Source organism: Toxoplasma gondii, chromosome VIIb (genome assembly GCF_000006565.2).
Source record: "Toxoplasma gondii ME49 chromosome VIIb, whole genome shotgun sequence".
Taxonomy (NCBI): Eukaryota; Apicomplexa; class Conoidasida; order Eucoccidiorida; family Sarcocystidae; genus Toxoplasma; species Toxoplasma gondii.
In genome coordinates, this window is record NC_031475.1 from 5008712 (window position 1) to 5027213 (window position 18502).

An 18502-nucleotide genomic window follows, 5' to 3' on the forward strand; every position below is an offset into this window, starting at 1 on the left:
ATACGTCACTATGAGAAAATGAAGCAGCAATACGAATCCGTCCGTCGACCAGCGTAATAAGAGATGAGGAAAATCTCGTTGACAAGCAGACGTTCTCTATTTGATACAATAGGGCTGTATATCTACATAGGTTTGACAGTGTGTTTTAGAGGACTGAAGGAGAATAGTTGGTTGTGGCAGTCGACGTCGGACACTTTGCGTGTCGGAATCGTCTTGCTCCAACGTGAGATTGCACATCTGTTTTTCACGGGAGGAGGAAGGGAAGATCTAAATTTTGTTCCCCGTTTCCGATGTAGACACCGCCGAAGAAATTTGTGTTCAGAACGCAATAAGCGATGTACCCTGCAAACAAAAGACGCACTCTTTGGTGTACTAATTAGCATCGAATGAAATTTTCTCCTCTGTTCAATCTTGCGTTCGAATTCTGCCCGTGCTATTTAGCAGATGATTCCAAAAGGGATACTCTCCGTCTCGTGCTGTCAGCATCAACGTACCCGGCCACAAAAGACTGCGGACTGTGACCGTACTTGAAGATGGGTCATACCGAACTGACCAGCTACCTGCAAGGGTACGGGAGACAAGCAAATGCGTAATCGATGGTTCTAGTGCCATCCGCCACTAAGTCACCTGAGGCAACGTGGTAATCCTACAAATGAATAACTTGGGCAGACGATTTGCTCACCTTTAGGCACATCACTCTCCAGAGTCTCCAGAAAGTCAGCGTGAAACTACATGCAAGCAGCACAGGATGGCAAGGAAGTCGAACGCACCTTTGTAGTCCTTGTACTGTTCAAAAACGAGTGGCATTCCTGATGGGCAATTCTTTGTAATGGAGATGTTCAGTGAAGAAGCATGAGAAAGTATGATTGTTCACATGCATAGTCTAGGTGGTTCTGCAACCCAGCATGGTAACGTTTCGAATAGTCGTAGCATAGCTTAGGACACAAATAAGAGGTCTAAAAATTTGGCGTAGTAGTGCACGTAGCAGTAAGAGAGAACTGGTGACACAGTACACGCCGACCAGTGATGCAGATTGTCGTATCGGACGGTATGTCACTTCGAGCGAAGGGGGGTCGAGTGCCTAACCTGGTAATCTGTGGACGCAAGAGCCTTGAGATTCTCAACTGTAAAAATTAATCAAACGACACGAGCAAGCATGGAATTAAAACGGCAAAATAGAGATGGCTATAATCGACAAAACAAACGGTACGTTACTCTCGGTGCCAACTTTGTTTGCAGCATGAGACCAGAAAGTAGTACACAACGCATGCTCATGGCTCACTAGTAACAACTGCTATGAATACTTGCCTAACATCCTCACCACAGCAGCCTCTCATAATGTTGGGGTTCTGTTGTGTTCAAGGTTTGGACACTAATGTATTCGTTTCAAGCACTTTGTAAGGGCTCAGCGCGATCCCTTTCTTGACGGCAACCGGCGCGCGTGCCCCCATTCTCCTTCAGCACAGCTTTAACAACGCAGAAATGCTAGCCTTTCAATTTGCAGTGCTTTTTTGACTACCCTCAAGGTAAAAACAAGATCAGGCTACTGCAGGTATTTTCCAGTTTTCATGGTAGTATGCATTCGAGTTCAATAGAGTGGTAAAAAAAATTCTGTGAAGAAGGCGATAATGTACAACCCTCTGACACCCCAGGAGACATATAGCTCCGATGCCTCCAATTTTGTGATCTTACGGTTTTCTGCTGGACGGAAATGAACCCAGGAAGAAATTTTCTGAGCTTCGCCAAAGCTTAAACCTAAGAGTACATGTGTAGCAATAGGAACTTGCAACGCGTCGTTCTCAGTAATGGTGGGACGTTGAGAGAAGATACATCAAGGAGGCTATGAGCCCATGCTGTGGTGTCACGACGACGCTTCAAAGTCATTCTTGCCTGTTACTAGATGCATAATGCTGTACAGGTGTTATCGTTTCAAACGACATAATCGGACCTGGTTCCCGGTTTGCAGCACGTCAAGCATACCTTTGAATTCCGGAGCAGGGGCGATTTTGTTTCCGAACTTTAGTCTAAAGGCCCCTCGAGGAACAACAGCTGTTGAGTCGTCGATCCGAGATACGCGATGACTAAGGGCATGAACCTCATTTAAAGCGACACGGTGGTGCGATGAACCTGCGTGCATCAAATACGGTCAACAAGGCAACTCATGAACGTCATTTTTTGATTCAGTCCTCGGCTTGCCAGGGCTCGGTCCCCCGTCTCTTGCGATATATCCAATGCAGCTAAAAGGGGCAAACTTCAATCACTGCACGGCAACCCATCATTCGTTTAGCTGCAAGCAACCAAGATCCTTGAGTAACCGCAGTATGTCGAAATGTGAATCCGACATACGTGAAAATCACCCCAGTTAGAAGTGCTTTTGCTTACGATCGTCACTGTCACTTTCATCATCTTCTTTGCTGTTGGCTGCATCAGCAGGTACTGCCCCTGAACCCGAATGATCGAACACCAGAGGGGTCACGACCTCGCTTTCGTTTACGAACCACGGCTGACACGCCAAATATACTTTGACCATAGTCACAGAACCGCGGAAGAAGGCATGGACGGTGGCATTTGAGCCACCAGTGAAAAACATTTTCCACACGTAGACAACAGAGGAAATCAATGTTAGCACGAGTTTCCCACCACCGCATTGACCTTCTGTTCGAAACCTCAGTCGTGAAGTAGCTGCAGAGGATAGCAAAGCGTACAGTGCGTGCGTGTTTTGTTTCCATTTCGCTAGCTCGAGCTCAACCGTAAACAGAAAGGTCTACGAATTCTTGCCAGGGCGGAAGCCTGCCACTAGGAATTGACCAAAGTGCTGCTTCGCAAATATGCGGTTGTACCTTCTTCGTTCCCGAGCTCTATGACTCGATTCGGAACACCAATCAGAAAGATGTTGCCCACTGCATCAAGTTGCTTCTTTTGCTCGTCTGTTAGTATGGGCAGATCGCGAAAGTCGAATTCGCCGGTACTGCATACAACAGGCCAGTCAACGGCTTCTATCGGTGTAGACCCACATTTCTCTGGCACGTCAGCACTGAGGCTCCTCCAGCATACCACAGCACTCGATCATATCGATGAACAGTATCAATCGAGACTGACTTTGCAAGCGACCGCAGCAGCTTCTTGTTCAACCGGAGAGACGAGAGGCGAAATGTCGCCACTTCCACGAATAGTGGCCACGACAACGTGTTCCGAACGTTAAGTCCCTTAGCCGTTACATTCTTCCTTGATTCTCGAAATCGGTTAGGTTACCTTCTGTGAAGAAACTACCGCGAGCGCACCTCTCCAGATGCATCAATGAGACTATTGGTGCTGCTATCACAATAGCATATCCCTGCCTGAAACTCACTCAACGTCTTACCTAGTGCGTACACTCGAATTTGGCAAACAGAAGGTTGACAAATAAATGTAGTCGTTTTCCATACGAGCACCAGAGGCAACTTAAGAAATATAGTGGATCCCGCTGCATTTTTTGACCGGATACATTTGGAATTTCCTGTTGATGATGGATTGTACGCGTTTTGTTCAATGCAGCTCATGAAAGGTGCGAATTTGGGCCCGTGATCTACCCTCTCACCTGTAGTAGAACTTTTTGGTTGGGTACGAAGGTTGTTCGTCTTCCACGACATAGCTGATGTAGTAATCCGTTTCTTGACAACAAAGTTTCCCCCAGAAGAACAGTTCTCGTTCAACGCTGGCTTTCTTCTTCAGCTTTACTAGTGCAACGTCTAACGAAACTTTTTCGTACATATTCAGGGTCACGCCCTGAGAAGCAACAGCATTGAGCCCGAACTCCAGAGTCCGAAACTCCATATTTAACAGCACCGTTTCCTTATATTGACCCTGGGCAAAAATATGAAGCAAAAATGCGACGAGACCTTGAGGTTTATTTTCGTTCGGCAGAGCTCGAGTACGAACACAATACGAAAATGCACCGTGGCATACTCGGCCCCTCTACCAATGCAGCTTTCGCACGTTTCTCTAACAGACTGACCACGGAGTCGGTAGTGAAGATGCCACGTCGGTATCCTGCGTGAAAGACTGAGGAAACGAGACCCAACGAGGGATGACACGATGGGATCTGACCCTGGTGGCCACCGATGCATACGTGAATGGCGACAATACTATTCACGCATGTGCTATCTTCCTGTTATGGCCTATTCTTGTTGTTGTTGATCCACATTATCTTCCCTATCGTTCGGGTGTCTGTCGCGTCACGCGTTTCTCGCGTGCCCCACCTCTTGCCCCATGAATCGAGGCAAAATCGCATTATCGGGCCCACGCTCGAAAGTACGTGGAATCTAACCTTGGCAATAACCACAAAATACTGCAGGGTGCTAGAAAAGCTACCACGGTACTGAAGGAAAACTATCCATGACAAATTATTGAGTTGAACACGATGGCGGCTTCAAGACATAACCATGCCTTGGCTCGAGTTTGTAGCGTGCCAGTTGCTTCGTTGAGTGGCAAACACAGGGTGGTTCTTCTTCGCCCACTAACCAAAGTACTCGTTCGCCACCGAGTGATGAGTGCTCAAGTAAATACGAAAGGTGAACCACGAAAATGTACCTCTGATAGGATAAACAGGACCCCCGAAAGAATCAAACTTTGCCCAGTGTGAGCATGCAGTTGCTGCCCTGGCTCCTCTTCACAAGACAGCACCGCTGCGCAGGCCGACGAGCTCTACCGTGTGTAGACGCTCGTCTGGCGAGCGGGCACTTCGCTATTGACTATCGTTGTGACTGCGTTGAGAACATCTTTCTGATTTTTGCTGAACAAATCAACCTACTTGCTGGGCAGGCGTGGTGCCAGAGCCTTTATTGTGTCCAGCGTTGGCAATTTTTCGTTGGGATCGAGACGACCCACGCGTCTCTCCCCTGTCATGGCAGCGAGCCCTGCTCGTGTTGAAAACCTCTGGAGGTCGGTTAATTATTATATTCCTTTGCTTAGGACAGTGTTGTTAATACTAAGGCGGGATAGGAACTCCATACAACACGTGTCTGGCCGAACTCCGGGACTAGCGTCCCGTTGTCTCGTTCCCGGCAGTTAAGTCTTCTGCGCATTCCAGGTCGATATGCTTTGCAGTTTGGGGCCGAGCCCAGGAATGCTGCGTCTGCTATGGCATCAGTTTCCGAGATACTTTTTTCAAAAACTTGGAATCACTATGTTGGATACCTGTCTTTCATTCTTTCCCGTAATGTCTCAGCGGCATCCTTTTTCTGAGAGGACGGTCCCCGAAAAGCTGTACGTCACCTGCACAGCGAACGACAGCCTCTTCGATGGGCAACTTGCGCTTACACCTGGAATGAAATCTGGCAGGTGCTCGTTACGCCACCCGGTTCGCTCTAGTTCCTCTTGTTCTGTGGAAGCCTCAGCATGGGGAATGCACCTAACCGAGATAGTCGAGCGACAGGTGTGAGAACTGATACCTCAGGCAATGGCCGAGGCCCTGATGGTGCCGGCGTGAGACACGATGGCCATCCACCTGTCCAGCCTTCGAATTCAAGCGGAGTACCAGCATCGACCGTTTCAGCATTTTGTCCGTCTGTTGTTATCCAATCATGCGTAGCCATGAAGGAGGCGGCGGAATGTGGACAGTGCTTGGATGGCACTGAAGAAAAGATAGCGGCAGTGCCTCGGAGTATCGTCCTACCAGAACAGTTCTTCCCTCTCACTATAGACGCAGACCGGCCGAACAAGTTTCTCTTCATAACAAACACGTACCATGATGATCAAACACGCCATCGTACGGCTCTGCATGACTGCGCCAATACGGTGGGAGCCCTGCAGAGATTGTTGATGCCTTCGTTGAGGGAGCAGAAGCATGGTGATTCGCCTAGATGGATCTCCAGTCCTCACTATCAGCGAAAAGAAACGATGCAGAGAAGTGTGACGCTCGAGAATAGCAGCATCACATTCATTGTCAATCGACCCAAAGCACGATTTCTGCAGGAATTCGACGAATTTTGTCACTGTATTCAACCTGGTGACAGCGTCTGCGTATACTACTCAGGGTTTGCGACTCAGGTAAGCGCACAGCCGTGTCTGGTTACACCGACGAGTCATAGCGAGGCCCGCCAATATGCCAAACCTCAACACAACATGAAACGCAACGCCGTCAACCTGGTCGACATGGTGGACTCGGTAGCTGCTCGGTCCCCAAGGCTCGTGTGTTTTATTTTGGATTGCGCAGCAGATTTCGATGCCCGACACAGGCGTGCCCTACCGATTTCTGTGGGCCTGCCGATGATCTACGAATTTGTCGGAGACAAAGTAATTATCATGCAGAGTCTCGCTCCCGGTGCCTCGTTATCATCTGAATTGCTATCTCAACGGACAACGACTGCGGAAGATTATGCCGCATACACTGGTCTTCGAGAACCTCAGGAGGAGGAGATGGAAAGGTACGAGAAAGGGCACGAAGCTCTTTCGCTAACCAGTACTCTCCACAGCCCGGTTCGGGGCAGAAAAGTGTCTCGATGGGATTCAGAAGGGAGAGGCCGACCGTACCAAGATCCGTCAGAAGAGAACTCAAACGGCGAGACAAATGTGAGACGTTACTCTTGCGATTCGCAGGAAATGCAAGATCTCGACCACATAGAGGTTCCGTGTGATGTTAAGCTTCGAACGCCGTACGAATCATTCTTGGCACATGCTAAACGCTCTTGCGGACCAGACGAACTGGCATCCATGCCGGGAACGTGGGAAAGTTGCATTGAGCCGTGCAGTAACTTGTCGTTCTGCATTAATCAGGCGTCGCGTAGCCTTGCGAAAGGGACAGGTCTTGATTTCGTGAGAATGGCGCAGCTAATTGCTTCACTGGTTTATCGTGTCACGGGCAACACACAGGCTTTTTGCTGCCTAACAAACATGTAACCGAGGGAGACCTCATCGCCTGCGTAGATACTAGGAACTCAAGGCCGCATGCCTTCTCCCTTCATATAGAACCCAACTGCTTTATTTGCGATGCCGGGACTCCGCCTTCATAAAAGGTAATGTCCACCAAGGTGGCAGAACACCGGCCTCCCCATATGGGAAGGAAATATGGGAACCTAGGTACAGACTTGGCAGGGGGATTTAATTCAATTTAATACCATTAATTTACGTAAAAATAAATTATTTAATGAAAATGTTTTGTTGTCGCACCCCTCGTTTTGCAGTGCGGCGTGCTGTTCGATTTTAAACGGTGTAGACAGGTTGTCGAAACCACGGAGCGCTTCAAGAACAAGTGTAGCGAGGACTGTGATGAGTATGCCGTCGGCAGTCGTGTCTGGGCATTTGGTCGAGTTAGTGGTTGCTTTCTGTGGTGTTTATACACTACCATATGCGACTTAGGGTTTTAGAGGACACCGCATTTCTGGGGGAACTGGCGTGTCTGTGTTCCTAGAGTCAGTTCTGCTCCCGGTCAGGGCGATTCCATGTGGAGACAAGAATCCTTCCCATTGCATTTCTTCAACTTGTGTGTATGGGCAATTAGTAATCCAGTTACGCTGAAATGTGTGTACCTGAAGAGAAATTATGTCTTCCACCGCGCGGTCAACTGTAGCAGTGAACCCGGCGGCGCACGCCGAATCTCTTCAGCGCTGTTTGGACGTAGTACCGACGCCCTTTCAGTTGAACAAGGACAAATCGCTTTCATGGTCAGTGTTCAGCAATCCATTCTGGTGTCTTAAAGATGCTCACTTTCGATTCACCACGTATCTGCATGCTGACAACGGAAGGCTGTCCTCCGACGAGAAAGCGTGGGCCCTCTTATTTTCCTCACGCAGCTTTGCTTGTCGTTGAACGCAGGTGTCTCCGCCCTGTATTCACCAGTGACCCATTTCATTGGCTACAGGACCTCGACATCGGGCAGAAAACTACCGGAGGACGATGTTTTAACACAACTGCACACGGTAGATGACCTTCTGTTTATTCTCTTTCTTCCAGACTATGCTGCCCCTCAACCCATGGCTCCTGTTTGCTGCACTGGCACGCTCAGTTATTTTTAGCGGGTAACCGACCCTCGTGACCTCGGTTAGCTTGGCACCATCGAGGTGGAGAAATGTGAACGAGAGCGACATTTCTTCAGCTCAATAAAGTGCTTTCTCACGGTAGACAACCGCGTGCGATGAGTAGCGTGCAACTCATGCACACGTGAAGCCTCACGTCTGCTCAATGGCAGAGCAGCTAGCTGGTGACGCTACCGCCCCATGCCCAGTGGCTCAGCTACGATTCCATAGCAGAGGGACGGGCACTTTGAACACCCCACCTACCTATCCCCTTGGTTTCTTTTCAACAACGATTTCTCATTCAGTTTTCCCCGGTTGTGAAGGGGAAATTTACATTGCTTAAGCATTTGGCTCTTTGAGCCGTCCGGACTTGACGTGTAGGTATGCTTCTCGCTTGTGGTCTGTGGTCTCGATCCGCGGAGGTATTTACTGGCGAGGAAAGCATCGATGCCAGGAACTTGCTCGCATGATGATCAATTGACGTACTGACACACAACGATTCTGGCCAACCATGTTTTCTCACACTTCGTGACTCATCCGTTCCTCTTGATGGTATGTTTGGTGATGTAGAAAGTATGTGTAGGATGTAGCCCCTCTTTTACCTGATTCAAAGCATCATTCAGGGCCACCGTTGCGCGTCGCTGTTCACGTCTCCAAGATGCTGTCGATTTTTCCGATCACACTCCTTCTTCCCTTACTTCGGTTTGAACTCTTTATGTTTTTCCCGTACATAACTGTTGGCATGCCGGCGCTGCTCGTCTGGGCTTCCAACCTTCGGTAACCAGTCTTGTACCTTGGCTTTCGGAAACGTGATAAACAGCTCACGTGTGTTGCGTGTCGCCCCGTCCGTGAAACAAATAGGTGGTAGCCTGACTGCGATGTGGCTATTTTATCCCGTTGTGCTAAATGACATCTACGTATCCGATAGAGCTTTCATGACATTGTTTCTCTTAAGTGTGCTTTTGTCGTACTAGGCACTGGACTGGTTGGCTCAGCGTCCAAAGGGATTCGATTTCGGGAAACGTTTTCCGAGAGAGGCTGTGACTTCTGAATAAAACTGTTTTGCAAAATACGAGGGGTTTGATTGTGATATCCTTTTCAATTCTTACCTTCTTTCCTGTTTTTCACCATGGAGCGCAAACAAACCCAGATGATACTGGGGCGGAGACTGGCGAAAGACTCACCGGAGGTGAAGCATTTTCAAAGAAAATCGAGTGTCGTTCCTTTCGGCCGTGATGGACGCGCTGCCACGGTAAGAATTTTGCATGCGAGTTTGCCTCGTCGCTGCGTCGGGTGCAGAAGTCAAGGATCGTGTTTAGTGCCAGTCTGCCTCGCATCAGGTGTCTGCGTGCCCGACGAGATGCCATTTTATGGTTTCTGCGGAGTTCCCTAGTAACTGTGGTCCACATCTCCGGGGTATATTTGCTTCAACTCCACTGCCCCGACTTTTACATTGGGGATAGGCTTCATCCCCAATACAGCGCTGCTTCAGGATTTCTAAAACGGGGAACGATTGCGGTCGGTGAGCGAATTCACTGGAACGTGCGGAGAAAACAGTCATCATCCGACTTAAAATCGAGGAACAGCACGGTGGTATTGGCAGGCGTATCGGCACCCTGCTGGGTCGCACGTTGGTGAAATGCTCTTTCCCAGCTGAAGAACAGTGCTAGAACTCGAATGCGCCTGCCGGCTGTTTGTTTAAGCGACGCTAATACGACTATACGTCGTCGCGTGTTCTCTCTTCGTATGATTGCATGGCTCTCGGTGGTGATGATTCTGTGTTTGTTGAACACGATTTTTCTTGTGAATGGTACCGCTTAGGTATGACATATCTATAGAGGTGATTTGACTGGTAGTCGGGAAGGTGCCGCTGGTTGTTTAACTGGCAGTGGAGTCGCTCGTTATATTGAGCCGGTTTTGCAAGCGTGGCAGTTGAAGTCGTGTCTTCTTTGTGTCTGTGTCAGAACTTTACCTGCTGGACTGCTGATTGCCCCGCAGTGAAAGCTGACCCCACCCTCGTTTTTGCCAAGTGCATAGTCGTCGGAGGGTCCATGGACACGCAGCTGGAACTCGAGCAAGTCGACCCGCCAGCACGCGGGACGTTTACGGTTGCGCCTACAGATGTGTTCAACGCAAACGAGTTGATTGAACCGGAGACGGTCGACGATATCGGCTATCTTCCTCACACGAATGTAGCGTGTGTCTTGGATGTTCTAAAAAGCCGATTTTTGAGAAGCATCATTTATACAACAGCTGAGCCACTTCTGGTAGCTATCAACCCCTTCAAGGACCTGGGGAACACCACAGATGCATGGATATCGACATATCGGAACGCCAGTAAGCCTGAGATGCTTCCACCACATGTCTTCAAAACGGCCCGCGCCGCGCTTGAGGACCTTGAAGGCTACAAGAAAAACCAATCGATCATTGTGTCGGGCGAATCTGGAGCAGGAAAGACTGAAGCTACAAAACAGATCATGCGGTTTTTTGCGTCGGCGTCCTCTGAGGTGCGCACGACTATCCAAGACACCATTATGGCAGGCAATCCCATCCTTGAGGCCTTCGGAAATGCCAAAACAATCCGTAATAATAACTCCAGCCGATTTGGACGATTCATGATGCTCGATGTCTCGTCTCATCGGGGCATTCAGCACGGGAGTATATCCAACTTCCTCCTCGAAAAAGTGCGTGTGGTGTCCCAGGAAGCGAACGAACGATCCTACCATATTTTCTACCAGCTGCTCAAAGGCGCGACGAGCGAAATGCGTGCAAAGTACCACTTGCGCAGTTTAAAGGAGTACGCGTATCTGAATGGTAAAAACGGTGGATGCTACGATGTCCCGGGCATCGATGACAAGGCCGATTTCGAAGAGGTGCTTCAATCGTTGGATGCCATGCAGATCACGGGTTCGAAACGACATTCGGTGTTTTCAATTCTCTCCGGCCTTCTGCTTATTGGCAATGTAAGCATAGAAGGAAAAGACGCACAGGGTGTCCCGGATGCAGCGTATATTTCGCCGCAGAGCGAGGAAATCCTGGAGGAAGCTTGCCAGCTCCTTAGCGTTGATGACGCAGCACTCAAGAAGGAAATTCTCGTGAAGTCGACGAAGGTTGGACCTCAGGTCATCGAAGGTGTGCGTACAAAGGATGAGGCCAAGACGTCTGTGTTGTCGCTGTCTAAAAATGTGTATGACAAGCTCTTTGACTGGCTTGTTCGCCAGCTTAACAGCTTGATTGACGCTCCAGATGGCATGCCCAATTTCATTGGAATTCTTGATATTTTTGGCTTTGAAGTCCTCGAAGTAAACTCGCTTGAGCAGGTCCTGATTAACATTACCAATGAGTATCTGCAAAAACACTTCATCGATGTTGTCTTCGATATGGAAACGAAGCTTTACCAAGCCGAAGGTGTTCCGACTGAGGCCCTCGAGTACACGGATAACCTTGCACTTGTCGGCGCTCTCTGTGGAAAGAACGATTCGTTTTTTGCTCTGCTCGAAGATGCCTGCTTAGGCATCAGGTCAACTGACGAGGTAACGAAAACAAAGTCCTCGCTCCGGCAGGCCGCCCGTCTTTGTCAGGTCGAATATGTCCTCTGTGCTGTTTGCGTTTCTTTGACACTGATGCCTGAGTGTCATGCGACGTAGTTTCTTTTCGTTTGTTTATTCGGCATTCACGTCTCTGCTGGAATGTCGATAAAATTGGCCAATCGTGTCCAGAGGAGTGTCCGGTCGGTAATATTTGGGCTTTTACAGCAAAAACGATTTGCATGGGGGCTACGTGTTTTCCATCTCTTCCACGGTTCATCATAGGTGTCGCCGTCGGTCATGGCATTCTCGTTTCTCAGCGGCCACTATGGGAGCACCAGTCGTATACCAGACACGGCAAAGCCAATCTGCCGAAAGCGTTACTCTAGCATAGTCTGCCCCTCGGCTGTCAGAGTGCCGGGCGGCATTGTCCGTATGCAGATTGTCCCCCCATAATATGTTGACCGTAAACGTCAATGGAAATTTGTTTAGAATGCATCGCTACTCTCTGCGGACTGCGCCATAGCAGGGTATCGCTCCACTTTTCCTGTGTCAGTTCCACACGGTTGTCCTTATGCAGGATAATTCGGCTTTATGAGAGTGACAGGTGCTCGTGTACAAGATTTCAATCGGCAACTGCGTGCACTTGTGGATGGTGTTTGTTTTTGAAGGGTTTCTGCGGGACGATCCTGCGCCGCCTGGAGCCCTCGGGATTCTTTTTGGAGTCTCGCAGAGACAAAAGGCTGAAATTTATAATCCGGCACACGATTGCCGATATCGAGTATACATGTGAAGGGATGTTGGAAAAGAACAAGGACTTTCTCCGTAAGGAGGTGATGGATGTCATGAAGGCGTCAACTGACCCTGTCACAAAGGCGCTCTTCGAAGGAATTGAGATCGAGGCAGGAAAAATCGGCAAGGGAACACTAATCGCATCCAGATTCCTGAAGAACTTGGAGGAGATGATCGGAATTGTAGCGGTGAGTTCTGGAGGGTTTCGATTCTGCGGTCATTTGGTTCCCGAGCTAGACTCCGCCAGCCTCGCTGCATACGTTACCGTTTTTGCCGCAGTGTAGGCACATCTGCCGGCAGATTCAGTTTCGAGTGCGTGATCATTTGCGCTCTCTGTAATACCTCAATCCCTGAAAATGTGCTGACAGCTAAGTAGACATGCCGGAGGGAACTCTCAAACACTTTCCTTCCACAGCATCAGCACCACAAAGCCATTACACGAAACTCAGGTTTGTGTTGTCCTATCGCGCAGTGCACTGCGACATGCCTCACTCGAGTTTCATACTTGGAGCCGGCTACAGATATGCTGTATATGCATATATGCACTCATGCGTGGATTGACGTATCTATATATTTATGTATCTATGTGAGCGTCCCTATTCGTGTCAAGGTAGTGTGCGTACGAGCGGGCTACGCTTACATATTCATTGTTCCGGCAGCGTGGGTCTGGGGTGCACTATAGAGGAAGGGACGAAGGAGCGCATGTGCAAGTATGTGATGCCGGTCGGTGGAGCTTCCCACCTACCGAGAAATTCTTTTTCTTTGTTTCGTCATGACCCTCGTGTGTGTCTTCACTGCCTGCACTGGTCGCCAGCAAACGGAGGCGCACTTCATCCGTTGCCTGAAGCCGAACGAGGAGAAGAAGCCCCTGGGATGGAATGGGTCGAAGGTGCTGAATCAGCTTTTCTCCCTTTCGATCTTGGAGGCACTTCAACTCCGCCAAGTCGGATACGCGTATCGGCGCAACTTCAGCGAATTCTGCAGTCATTTCCGATGGCTCGATCTAGGTCTTGTGAATTCTGATCGCGACAGGAAGGAGGTCGCGCAGCTGCTTCTCGAACAATCAGGAATTCCGGAGTCGTCGTGGGTGGTAAGAGAAGAGACACAAGTTTCAGCGAGCTATGCTTGCTTTTGTGTCACTGTTCCCCTAAGCGCTGGGACAGAGGGGGCGATCCATTCTATGGCATATCTGTCAGTGTGTGCAAGGTGGTACCAGGATGTGAAGGCAGGGCATGCCTTTGATGATTCGCCATTAGTTCCGTCGAATCAAGAGATCTCTGTTTTGAACTTGGTGTCTCGTCGGCGAGAGTCGCCTGTCCGAACAAACAAATATCATCGCGATAGAATGAATGCTTGCTGCGAGGGTCAGAAAGTCTCGCTGCATGATGATCTGATCTGGCAGGTGGGTGGCTTCTGATTTTGTCAGAAGTCGAGCTCTTTCAGATTGCGCGGAAAGGTGTACTCTTGCAGGGACAGCAAACAAGGGGGCACGCGGGTGGGGGGGCCGACAGGGGAACGTGCTGCTAGCAGGGACAGAGACGCGCGCGATCATTGCCAAGGAGTGACTCCTTTTGTGCCAGTCGTCATTCAACAAAGCGAAAGGTTGGGATGCCAGTTTACACCTGAATACCTTCGGTGTATCGAAAAGACACTGCTCAGCATCTTGGTGACCCGCTTGATCGTCTTCACAGATCGGAAAAACGATGGTGTTCGTGAAGCCTGACGCGGCGAAGGAGTTGTCGATCTTGCAGCGCGAGAAGTTGATGTGTTTCCAGCCTCTGATCGGCGTCCTGGGCCCGATGTGGAGGAAGGTTCTCCTCCGAAAGAAGATGGCAAGGGTTATCCACTTCCTCACGAGACTGGAATCAAACGCGCGCAGGTATGCTGGGACTGGCCTCTTCCACGTGAAGCCGAGCATTCTGTGACGTGTCACGTTACTCGGAGGCTCCGCTTCCGTTCGCTCGTCCTGTTCACGTTGACAATCGACGACAGATTAAACTCATCGTGTACTGCAAGCAGTTTATCCGCGCTCAAGTGTGTTGTTCTCGTACGACACTTCATGGCATGCGTCTGTTGTAGCTGGGCGTCTGTTGTAGCAGGACGACTGTCTGACGGGCCTTCTTTCCTCCTATCCATTTGGCTGCTATCTATCATTTTGTGTCCACGAAGCCGTTTTCGTATTTAATGGAGGTTTTCATAGGGCAGCAAAGGGTGGGAGGTTTTCTTCGTGAAAGAATTGGTTCGGCTTAGTCAACCCGCGAGATGGGACACCGGGGCTTTATCCCTTTGCATGCTTGAAACTGTGTTTGTACACGCAGTTGCTGTCATCACTCATGTGTTTGTGGACCAGCATCCAGAAAACCGAAAGCAACAGCTGGCTCTATCAGCATCCGCTACGTGTACGGACGTCTGAGTTACGCGCCGGTACTGGCACATCCTGATATGCTGAGTACTTGGGTGCCTTTTGCTAGCGTTTTTACGAACCCGTAAACTACCATTTCTCTCTGTGTTTCCTATTCACAGACATCTGGAGCCGGACAGCATTAACATCTCTCCTGAAGAACGAGAAGCGTTGTTGTCGGGAATGGAGCGTCCTCGAAATCCCTGTGTCGTCGTTAAGAAACGCGTTGAACCAGAGCGAGCGCCGCCAACGAAGGTGCTCAGCCTATCTCGCGCTAGGCTTTCGCTCTCTAAAGAACTGCCTCGAAATTACGCAGCGAGCAACGAAGCCCTGGATGTTGATGATACCATGTCTGTAGACACCGATGCCTTCTTACGTCTCAAAATGAAGCGGTCGCCCAACGAGAACTATCTCCGCCAGACAGGTATGGACCCTCCGAATCGTCAAAGCTGTGAGGCGGTCTAAAGAATGGTACATTATTCGGCACAACGGCGGATAAAGTACTACGACACAATTTGGCTCCCGCAGTCCGTCAGACGCAATAGATGTTCGATATTTTTGTGGTAACATGCTGTTAGTCTGTTTGTTGCCTCAATCCCAGGGACGTCGAATGGCTCGTATGTCGCCACAGACGCCGTACTTTTGCGGTTTGCCTCCAAGGCACAACCTTGCCTACGAATGTACATATCCGTACGCGTATGTGTCTGTAGGGATTTGTTCGTCTGCATCCACCTATGTATATACGTAAATGTCAATCTTTAAAAGTACACGCTTTTGATAATGTAAGACTGCCCAACCACTTTGTCTTCACTGAGGCGAGATTGTTTTCCGTCGTTTGATTTGTTTGATAAACTGTCTCAGCTTTGGCCCGCCTGAAAGAGCGGCGGCCGTCGCACGTCTGCATGGAGGAGGCGTATCACGTGTGGAGGTCGGTGGAACTACTATTCAGAGAGCCTCTGAGTGACAAGAGACTTCAGAACATTTGCACTGTAATCCGAAACGATATGGACCAGCATTACGGCTTTTTCTGGCAAGTAATCATCAATCGCACTCCCAACTTCGGCATGGCTGCGACTCATATTCACGGGTCCCTTCACGTCGTTGAACAGGAAGGCATGTACCGAGACGGCCGACAATTCCTCTTCCACCTCATCATGTATAAAACCCGGAAACCCCGCAAGGAAGGTACGACGAAGAAACAACAGTGACATATATATATATATATATATATATATATATATATATATATATATATGCACGCAATGCTGTAGATGTTATCGGGTGGCAGAAGGTTCAAAGGGATTTCCTGTCGCGTACCGAGTACGTATCCGTATGTGTTGTGGCTAGTCTATTGTTATGGATGGGCGACTACAGACGGGGATTCGACATACACCCCTTTTTTTCTGTAAATAAGTGAGTACTTGTTTGACCGAGAGTTTTCAACTGCATCATAAGTTCGAGTGTTGTGCATTTGGGTATCGTTACAGAGATTCGACTCCATGAAAGGGCGGCGGAGAAAACGTATGGCATCTGTCGAAAGAGGGATTTCTCAGGTAATGCTCCAACACAGGAATTTGTTATTTTCTCACTGACATGGAAACATAATCAAAAACATAGCTAGTTGAATTTTGATGCTCTGTGAAATGCTTGTTGCCAACCAAATGCGTTTATTCACCCATGCAGCTCTGCGGATTTCAATCAATATAACCTAATATTTTGTTTGCGTATGTGCTGGGTGGTGGAGGTCGGTTGTAGTGACACAGTCGTATAGGCATGCTTTGGGGTGGTGTGGCAGCTTGTCGTTCTGTCAAGCTATTGGCTTTTGACACGTTATTTCCCTCTGTCTATTGTTAGAGATTTTTAAGTCTATATCTGTTTGGGTTGACACCCAATGGCCACCCGCACCAATGTACCTACTGGTTCCCCTCAGTGCCTCTTCCCTCGATTCTGACATCCGCTTTGGGTCGCTGACGAAGGTCCAGTTTCAAAAGCGTTCGTGAATGCCTCGTGTTTCCTGTGCGCGTTGACGCAGGCATTGTGCGCGTCATGAATAGCAAAGTGCCGCCGTACATGCAGAAGGACGTCTCGTACTTGATTGGCATGCTCTTTCAGCGATACCAGTACACTAGAGACTGGACGAATTTTGCCACCTGCATTCAGTCGTACCTGATTGGCCGTTACAGCGAACCGTTCGGAGGAGCTTGGAATGTGGTAGCACAGGAAGGCGCGTTTTTCTTGAGTCGCCTGTGGACCAAACATAGTCGATTCCTGCGCGTGGAAATTGACTTCCCTGCTCTAGCAGAACAGGCGAGTAGTGAACCTTGTCCAGGCTGTCCTACCCCAGTCCTTACTGTCGTGTGCTTCGAGGCCTGTGCGCCGGATAGACCGTGATGCCTTTAAAGTGGACAAGGGTGAATGGACGGAAAAGTGAAGGCACGTGCTTCGCTTTGTCGTTCGTGGGCCGTGCTCTCGGGCCGCCAGAACGGAGATAAGCTGGAAATCTTTAAAGTACACAAGTCAAAGTTTTGAGCTGAGCCTGGATGTAGGCCGTGGGAAGTGGGTACTCTGGTCAGCGGGGACAGTGCCGACAAAAGTATATGCCAAGCGTTTGTTTAGAGGGGACAGGAAGAGTGTGTGTGGTATGAAGACATTACGCCAGTAGTGTGTAGGAGGTGTACGATTTATCACAAATTATTGGCTTTCGCCGGCTGCCTCGAACGGAAAGTGTTTGCGAGGGATATTTGTTTGAATAGACTGACACAGGACATTGATGTCCCCAGTTGTTCACCGTGAAGTGTGACGTGCCGAGTGACATTGCAGTTTCTCGGTCAGTGTTTGCTTGTCCTTTGGAATGGCTATACTTTGTGAATCGGCCTCGCGCGGAACTTCCAAATTAGTCTAAACGTATTTTGCCCGCTCGCGCGGACACTGATCCTGGTCAAGCTTTTCCTTTCACTGTGGAGCAGCCTCGAATGTAAACTAGATCTCGAGGTCTGTACACTGGAGAGCAATGCTTACGTCTGCGACCATTTCCCGTTTTTTTCCATTGGCGTCCATCTGTGAGGATTCTCTTCCGTTTCTTTTGTCGCGTCCTCTGTGTGTCTCTGTCGCCTGAATTCCACGTAGGCTTCCGCGGCATCTCGATGTGCGAATGCGTCGGCCAGTGCGCTCAGATTTCACAGATCCCGTTTGTAGTCCATTCTGTCGGTACACGTGGAGACGCCTCTCTTTGCCTCACAAGGTCATTCCTCCAAGATACGACTCAAACTCGTGTGGCTATCCTGTAGTTTGCATGACCGAAGGTATCTTCCAGCATGAGAGTGCTTGTAGGACAGCCCAAAATATAATATAGGCAATTCTGATCAGAGAAAGGTCTGACGCACCCTCATATACAAAATGATTTGACGGCGAGAAGAGGTTCACGTCGAGCGAGAGCAAAAGGCAAAAGCAATAGGATAACACATTTTCGTTCATTGTTATCTTTTACCTCAGACCAAGAGAACAGATAAGATACTCCCGACCACTACCGTCCTGGACGACTATGTAACGTGGCCAAAACAAGAGATGAAGCCGGAAGGCCATGTGGGTTAACAGAGTCGAATGCCGTTGTTACCGACTACCCCTGGAGACGCAGACGCGTTCGTGACGCGTGTGTCTTTGTATCCAGCTTCATGCCCCTTCCACAACGCTGTGAAACGAAGCACATTACTGTTGTGTTGGAAAAGGAAAGCCTAGGGCTTTGTAAGCCACAGGCGCTTCCCTACATATTTAAACGAGTGTGAAGAACTGCT

The 18502-nt window shown here is 49.3% G+C and overlaps 3 protein-coding genes across 3 annotated transcripts; 2 read left to right on the top strand and 1 right to left on the bottom strand.

Moving 5' to 3' along the window:
• Positions 1 to 244: 244 nt before the first annotated feature.
• TGME49_255200 (Radial spoke head protein 9, putative) lies at positions 245 to 3813 on the bottom strand (the record flags this gene model as incomplete). The annotated part of the gene is made up of 8 exons (XM_018781091.1): positions 245 to 342; positions 495 to 560; positions 683 to 728; positions 1087 to 1124; positions 1693 to 1755; positions 1981 to 2127; positions 2841 to 2968; positions 3578 to 3813. 8 exons carry the CDS (start codon positions 3811 to 3813, stop codon positions 245 to 247), a joined length of 822 nt encoding a protein of 273 aa, XP_018636926.1.
• Positions 3814 to 6282: 2469 nt separating this feature from the next.
• Positions 6283 to 7343, top strand: TGME49_255195 (hypothetical protein; the record flags this gene model as incomplete). The annotated part of the gene is made up of 2 exons (XM_018781090.1): positions 6283 to 6549; positions 7161 to 7343. The coding sequence occupies 2 exons, from the start codon at positions 6283 to 6285 to the stop codon at positions 7341 to 7343; spliced, it is 450 nt and encodes a 149-aa protein (XP_018636925.1).
• Positions 7344 to 9120: 1777 nt separating this feature from the next.
• Positions 9121 to 17786, top strand: TGME49_255190 (myosin C; the record flags this gene model as incomplete). Its single annotated transcript, XM_002364807.2, has 9 exons — positions 9121 to 9243; positions 9956 to 11524; positions 12190 to 12498; positions 13125 to 13400; positions 14002 to 14189; positions 14834 to 15135; positions 15573 to 15896; positions 16199 to 16264; positions 16744 to 17786. The coding sequence occupies 9 exons, from the start codon at positions 9121 to 9123 to the stop codon at positions 17100 to 17102; spliced, it is 3516 nt and encodes a 1171-aa protein (XP_002364848.1). The 3' UTR covers positions 17103 to 17786.
• Positions 17787 to 18502: the final 716 nt, after the last annotated feature.